The sequence below is a fragment of the Anomaloglossus baeobatrachus genome, unplaced genomic scaffold (assembly GCF_048569485.1).
Source record: "Anomaloglossus baeobatrachus isolate aAnoBae1 unplaced genomic scaffold, aAnoBae1.hap1 Scaffold_86, whole genome shotgun sequence".
NCBI classification, from domain to species: Eukaryota; Metazoa; Chordata; class Amphibia; order Anura; family Aromobatidae; genus Anomaloglossus; species Anomaloglossus baeobatrachus.
Window position 1 is genome coordinate 482,677 of NW_027445250.1, and position 8,067 is coordinate 490,743.

The 8,067-nt window shown below is 62.9% G+C and overlaps 1 protein-coding gene across 1 annotated transcript in view; it reads right to left on the reverse strand.

Moving 5' to 3' along the window:
- Positions 1–5,513, reverse strand: part of CSNK2A2 (casein kinase 2 alpha 2) — a 9,229-nt gene extending 3,716 nt beyond the window's left edge. Inside the window, exon 1 of the mRNA XM_075333546.1 lies at positions 5,243–5,513. Coding sequence (XP_075189661.1) covers positions 5,243–5,348 — 106 coding nt within the window. The 5' untranslated portion in view covers positions 5,349–5,513. The remainder of the gene's footprint in view (positions 1–5,242) is intronic.
- Positions 5,514–8,067: the final 2,554 nt, after the last annotated feature.

Sequence of the window (8,067 nt, forward strand, 5' to 3'; positions counted from 1 at the left end):
ACGCTTTTCTCAGATTTATCATACAGATCCTAAGGGAGAATAAATTGTAAGCCTTGCCTAACATGTGGGTGAGACGCAATATCAAGAGAGTCAATTAAAATATTGTCTAAGTAAGCGCCCACAAATCTCCCTGCAAGAGGCGGAAAAAGGTCATTAATGAAATGTTGGAAACCGGTGGGAGCATTAGTCAACCCAAACGGCATGAGCAAGCTCACAAAACGCCCTTCCCGAGTGTTAAACGCCGTTTTTCCACTCATCTCCTTGACGGACTCGGACCAGATTATATGCCCCGCTCAATCCAACCTGGAGAACCACCTGCCACCAACAATCTGATTAAACAGGTCTGGAATCACGTGAAGGGGATATAGAGCTAGGACCGTGATCCGATTGAGCGCCCGAAAATCAAGACACGGACGGAGACCACCATCCTCCTTCACAAAGAAGAACCCTGCCACCACAGGAGAAGAAGAGGGTCCAATGTGTCCCTTGGCAAGAATCTCGGAACTATAATCTTACATGGCCCGTCTCTCTGGGCCCGAAGATTGTACAACCTGGATTTGGCCAATTTAGCTCCGGGATAAGATTTATCGGACAATCATAGATTCGGTGAGGCGGCAATTCTTCACAACCACTTTCAGAAAAGACATCCCCAAAACCAGATATAAAGTCAGGTCTGGTTCTAGTTACTCCAGAGAGAGATGGGCTAAGGCCGTTATCGATACAGCGCTCTCCCCACTCCACGATTTGTCTGGATTGCCGGCAAACCCCAACAAAGTCACCTTTCTGACCGCAGTAAGAGCAGACTCCCGTTCTGAGGCCAGAGGAGAGATTCCCCCAAACTGCATAGGCTCGTCAATTCCCACGGAGGTAAGGGTCATCACCCAAAAGAGTCTTAGGGGAGAGGGTTTCGCCCCGCAGGATGACATCCTGAGAGGGGGATCCCACTGACCACGCTGATACGTCTATACATCCGTATGGCCAAAGACATCGCAGACTCCAAAGACTCAGGAGTCTCGTGAAAAACCAAAGCGTCCTTAAGCCTCTTAGATATCCCCTGACAGAATTCTCTACAGAGTACTGGATCAGTCCACCTGGTATCCGTGGCCCATCTACAGAGTACCGGATCAGTCCACCTGGTATCCGTGGCCCATCTACAGAGTACCGTATCAGTCCACCTGGTATCCGTGGCCCATCTACAGAGTACCGGATCATTCCACCTGGTATCCGTGGCCCATCTACAGAGTACCGGATCATTCCACCTGGTATCCGTGGCCCATCTACAGAGTACCGGTTAAGTCCACCTGGTATCTGTGGCCCATCTACAGAGTACCGGATCATTCCACCTGGTATCCGTGGCCCATCTACAGAGTACCGGTTAAGTCCACCTGGTATCTGTGGCCCATCTACAGAGTACCGGATCATTCCACCTGGTATCCGTGGCCCATCTACAGAGTACCGGTTAAGTCCACCTGGTATCTGTGGCCCATCTACAGAGTGCCGGATCAGTCCACCTGGTATCCGTGGCCCATCTACAGAGTACCGGATCAGTCCACCTGGTATCCGTGGCCCATCTACAGAGTACCGGATCATTCCACCTGGTATCCGTGGCCCATCTACAGAGTACCGGTTAAGTCCACCTGGTATCCGTGGCCCATCTACAGAGTACCGGTTAAGTCCACCTGGTATTTGGGCCCATTTACAGAGTGCCGGATCAGTCCACCTGGTATCCGTGGCACATCAACGAAGTTGAAGTGATAGATGATTTCGCCTCCACAGGCAGAGCCCCGCCTCTCTGCCGCCTCCACAGGCAGAGCCCCGCCTCTCTGCCGCCTCCACAGGCAGAGCCCCGCCTCTCTGCCGCCTCCACAGGCAGAGCCCCGCCTCTCTGCCGCCTCCACAGGCAGAGCCCCCGCCTCTCTGCCGCCTCCACAGGCAGAGCCCCGCCTCTCTGCCGCCTCCACAGGCAGAGCCCCGCCTCTCTGCCGCCTCCACAGGCAGAGCCCCCGCCTCTCTGCCGCCTCCACAGGCAGAGCCCCGCCTCTCTGCCGCCTCCACAGGCAGAGCCCCCGCCTCTCTGCCGCCTCCACAGGCAGAGCCCCGCCTCTCTGCCGCCTCCACAGGCAGAGCCCCCGCCTCTCTGCCGCCTCCACAGGCAGAGCCCCGCCTCTCTGCCGCCTCCACAGGCAGAGCCCCGCCTCTCTGCCGCCTCCACAGGCAGAGCCCCGCCTCTCTGCCGCCTCCACAGGCAGAGCCCCGCCTCTCTGCCGCCTCCACAGGCAGAGCCCCGCCTCTCTGCCGCCTCCACAGGCAGAGCCCCGCCTCTCTGCCGCCTCCACAGGCAGAGCCCCGCCTCTCTGCCGCCTCCACAGGCAGAGCCCCGCATCTGTCCTGTAATAACGGCCACAGGATCCATGACTGGGAATCCAAAAAAAGAGAGAGAAAAAAATTAAGTGTTTTTTTTTTCTTTCTTTTTGTGTAAATTGCGGCGGGTTATAATGCCACGGCCGGAGACAGAGGCTATGCCGGCCGTATAGGACAACACAAAGGGAAGAGGTGACCCCTGACCACAACCTGCCGCTCACCCTCACTGCCCTATACAGGCTCCGCATCTGTCGCCGAGCTGGATACCTGACCCTAGGCAAACCCTGATCTGCGCCCTAAGTAAGGATGGCGGGTATGAGCGCTTGTCAGCACCACTAATGCTAAGGGAGACACAAGGGAACAATACAGGGGAACACGAATCCTCCCACCTGAGGCCTGGTACATGCCAAACACTGATCTGAGGAGCAGCTACCACAGAAGTCTCTGGAGCAACAAGAGGAGACGACCGCTGCAGACCACAGCCAGGAACAACTATAAACCGCACCCAAACCACCCCAGGGTGAGCTGTATAAAGGAAGTCAGAGGCTGGCAACAGAGAGGAGAAACAGACAGTTTCCCGGGGTCATAGAGCCCACTGCTGCAGAAACAGGGAGCTGTCAGATACCACATGCTGCCAATCTCTGGGACTTTCTAATACTCGCTGCCACTGGATTATCAGCCGGCCATGACACATCCATAACACCACCCCTCCAGTGCTCGGCCCCCCTCAGTACTCCTCTCCGGTGCTCGGACCCCTAGCTGCGCTCCTCCACTTCTAGGCCCCCCTCGGTACGCTCCTCCGGTGCTCGGCCCCCCTCGGTACGCCGCTCCAGTGCTCGGCCCCCCTCGGTACGCCCCTCCGGTGCTCGGCCCCCCTCGGTACGCCGCTCCGGTGCTCGGCCCCCCTCGGTACGCCGCTCCGGTGCTCGGCCCCCCTCGGTACGCCGCTCCGGTGCTCGGCCCCCCTCGGTACGCCGCTCCGGTGCTCGGCCCCCCTCGGTACGCCGCTCCGGTGCTCGGCCCCCCTCGGTACGCCGCTCCGGTGCTCGGCCCCCCTCGGTACGCCGCTCCGGTGCTCGGCCCCCCCTCGGTACGCCGCTCCGGTGCTCGGCCCCCCCTCGGTACGCCCCTCCGGTGCTCGGCCCCCCTCGGTACGCCCCTCCGGTTACGGTTAGTAGCCCCCCCTCGGTACACCGCTCCGGTTATGGTTAGTAACCCCCCCTCGGTACACCCCTCCGGTTATGGTTAGTAACCCCCCCCTCGATATGACCCTCCGGTTACAGTTAGTAGCCCCCCTCGGTATGACCCTCCGGTTACAGTTAGTAGCCCCCCTCGGTATGACCCTCCGGTTACAGTTAGTAGCCCCCCCTCAGTACACCCCTCCGGTTACAGTTAGTAGCCCCCCCTCAGTACACCCCTCCGGTTACAGTTAGTAGCTCCCCCTCGGTACACCCCTCCGGTTATGGTTAGTAACTCCCCCCTCGATATGACCCTCCGGTTACAGTTAGTAGCCCCCCTCGGTATGACCCTCCGGTTACAGTTAGTAGCCCCCCTCGGTATGACCCTCCGGTTACAGTTAGTAGCCCCCCCTCAGTACACCCCTCCGGTTACAGTTAGTAGCGCCCCCCTCGGTACACCCCTCCGGTTACAGTTAGTAGCCCCCCTCGGTATGACCCGCCGGTTACAGTTAGTAGCCCCCCCCGTCGGTATGACCCTCCGGTTACAGTTAGTAGCCCCCCCCTCGGTACACCCCTCCGGTTACAGTTAGTAGCCCCCCCCCTCGGTATGACCCTCCGGTTACAGTTAGTAGCCCCCCCCCCTCGGTACACCCCCTGGTTATAATTAGTAGCCCCCCTCGGTGTGACCCTCCGGTTACAGTTAGTAGCCCCCCCCCCCCTCGGTACACCCCCCGGTTACAGTTAGTAGCCCCCCTCGGTATGACCCTCCGGTTACAGTTAGTAGCCCCCCTCGGTATGACCCTCCGGTTACAGTTAGTAGCCCCCCTCGGTATGACCCTCCGGTTACAGTTAGTAGCCCCCCCCCCCCCCTCGGTACGCTCCTCCGGTTAGTAGCCCCCCCCCCTCGGTACGCCCCTCCGGTTATGGTTAGTAACTCCCCCCTCGATATGACCCTCCGGTTACAGTTAGTAGCCCCCCTCGGTATGACCCTCCGGTTACAGTTAGTAGCCCCCCTCGGTATGACCCTCCGGTTACAGTTAGTAGCCCCCCCTCAGTACACCCCTCCGGTTACAGTTAGTAGCGCCCCCCTCGGTACACCCCTCCGGTTACAGTTAGTAGCCCCCCTCGGTATGACCCGCCGGTTACAGTTAGTAGCCCCCCCGTCGGTATGACCCTCCGGTTACAGTTAGTAGCCCCCCCCTCGGTACACCCCTCCGGTTACAGTTAGTAGCCCCCCCCCTCGGTATGACCCTCCGGTTACAGTTAGTAGCCCCCCCCCTCGGTACACCCCCTGGTTATAATTAGTAGCCCCCCTCGGTGTGACCCTCCGGTTACAGTTAGTAGCCCCCCCCCCCCTCGGTACACCCCCCGGTTACAGTTAGTAGCCCCCCTCGGTATGACCCTCCGGTTACAGTTAGTAGCCCCCCTCGGTATGACCCTCCGGTTACAGTTAGTAGCCCCCCTCGGTATGACCCTCCGGTTACAGTTAGTAGCCCCCCCCCCCCCCCTCGGTACGCTCCTCCGGTTAGTAGCCCCCCCCCCTCGGTACGCCCCTCCGGTTAGTAGCCCCCCCCCCCCCCTCGGTACGCCCCTCCGGTTAGTAGCCCCCCCCCCTCGGTACGCTCCTCCGGTTAGCAGCCCCCATATCCGTCTGGCGGTGGCAGTCCCCGGTATATGGGGAGGTATCGGCGCGGCCCCCGGTTACCCCCAGTTCGGGATGTGCGCCTCGTAGTCCCAGTAGTCGCGGCTCCTCAGGCTGTTCACGTCGGCGTACACACGGGCTCTGCTCCCGGCCTGCGGGCCCGGCATGGCTGCTGGGGGTCCTGGGCTCAGGCCCCGCGGCCCCGGGATAGGGAGGCGGCGGGAGGCCGCTCGGAGGAGGCGAGGGGCGGCCGCACACAGCACAGCCAGGCCGGGCCGGGATCACAGGCTTCCGGGACTGACGGAGAGGAAAGACGGGCGGCGGCGCCTCCACAGCACAGCGGCCCCTAGCGGCACCACAGCCTGCTGCACCGGCGCCACACCAGCCCGACCCCCGGATATACCGGGCCCCTGAACGTCCCCGACCCCCGGATATACCGAGCCCCCCACACCAGCCCGACCCCCGGATATACCGGGCCCCTGAACGTCCCCGACCCCCGGATATACCGAGCCCCCACACCAGCCCGACCCCCGGATATACCGGGCCCCTGAACGTCCCCGACCCCCGGATATACCGAGCCCCTGAACGTCCCCGACCCCCGGATATACCGAGCCCCTGAACGTCCCCGACCCCCGGATATACCGGGCCCCTGAACGTCCCCGACCCCCGGATATACCGGGCCCCTGAACGTCCCCGACCCCCGGATATACCGAGCCCCCACACCAGCCCGACCCCCGGATATACCGGGCCCCTGAACGTCCCCGACCCCCGGATATACCGAGCCCCTGAACGTCCCCGACCCCCGGATATACCGAGCCCCTGAACGTCCCCGACCCCCGGATATACCGGGCCCCTGAACGTCCCCGACCCCCGGATATACCGGGCCCCTGAACGTCCCCGACCCCCGGATATACCGGGCCCCTGAACGTCCCCGACCCCCGGATATACCGGGCCCCTGAACGTCCCCGACTCCCGGATATACCGGACCCCCACACCAGCCCGACCCCCGGATATACCGGACCCCCAACATCCCCGACCCCCGGATATACCGGGCCCCATATCCCCGACCCCCGGATATACCGGGCCCCTAAACGTCCCCGACCCCCGGATATACCGAGCCCCTGAACGTCCCCGACCCCCGGATATACCGAGCCCCCCACACCAGCCCGACCCCCGGATATACCGGGCCCCTGAACGTCCCCGACCCCCGGATATACCGAGCCCCCACACCAGCCCGACCCCCGGATATACCGGGCCCCTGAACGTCCCCGACCCCCGGATATACCGAGCCCCCACACCAGCCCGACCCCCGGATATACCGGGCCCCTGAACGTCCCCGACCCCCGGATATACCGAGCCCCCACACCAGCCCGACCCCCGGATATACCGGGCCCCTGAACGTCCCCGACCCCCGGATATACCGGGCCCCATATCCCCGACCCCCCGGATATACCGAGCCCCCACACCAGCCCGACCCCCGGATATACCGAGCCCCCACACCAGCCCGACCCCCGGATATACCGGGCCCCTGAACGTCCCCGACCCCCGGATATACCGGGCCCCATATCCCCGACCCCCGGATATACCGGGCCCCATATCCCCGACCCCCGGATATACCGAGCCCCCCACACCAGCCCGACCCCCGGATATACCGAGCCCCCACACCAGCCCGACCCCCGGATATACCGGGCCCCTGAACGTCCCCGACCCCCGGATATACCGGGCCCCATATCCCCGACCCCCGGATATACCGGGCCCCTGAACGTCCCCGACCCCCGGATATACCGGCCCCTGAACGTCCCCGACCCCCGGATATACCGAGCCCCTGAACGTCCCCGACCCCCGGATATACCGAGCCCCTGAACGTCCCCGACCCCCGGATATACCGGGCCCCTGAACGTCCCCGACCCCCGGATATACCGGGCCCCTGAACGTCCCCGACCCCCGGATATACCGGGCCCCTGAACGTCCCCGACTCCCGGATATACCGGACCCCCACACCAGCCCGACCCCCGGATATACCGGGCCCCATATCCCCGACCCCCGGATATACCGGGCCCCTGAACGTCCCCGACCCCCGGATATACCGGGCCCCTGAACGTCCCCGACCCCCGGATATACCGGGCCCCTGAACGTCCCCGACCCCCGGATATACCGGGCCCCATATCCCCGACCCCCGGATATACCGGGCCCCAATATCCCCGACCCCCGGATATAACGGGCCCCTGAACGTCCCCCGACCCCCGGATATACCGGGCCCCATATCCCCGACCCCCGGATATACCGGGCCCCTAAACGTCCCCGACCCCCGGATATACCGGGCCCCTGAACGTCCCCGACCCCCGGATATACCGGGCCCCTGAACGTCCCCGACCCCCGGATATACCGGGCCCCTGAACGTCCCCGACCCCCGGATATACCGGGCCCCTGAACGTCCCAGACCCCAACATCCCGGACCCCTGAACATCCCGGACCCCTGAACATCCCAGACCCCAACATCCCGGACCCCTAAACATCCCGGACCACTGAACATTCCAGACCCCTGAACATTCCAGACCCCTGAACATCCCAAACCCCTGAACATCCCGGACCCCTGAACATTCCAGACCCCTGAACATCCCGGACCCCAACGTCCCAGACCCCAACATCCCGGACCCCTGAACATCCCAGACCCCAACATCCCGGGCCCCTGAACATCCCAGACCCCAACATCCCGGACCCCCAACATCCCGGACCCCTGAACATCCCAGACCCCTGAACATCCCGGACCCCTGAACATCCCAGACCCCAACATCCCGGACCCCTAAACATCCCGGACCCCTGAACATCCCAGACCCCTGAACATCCCAGACCCCTGAACATTCCAGACCCCAGAACATCCCGGAC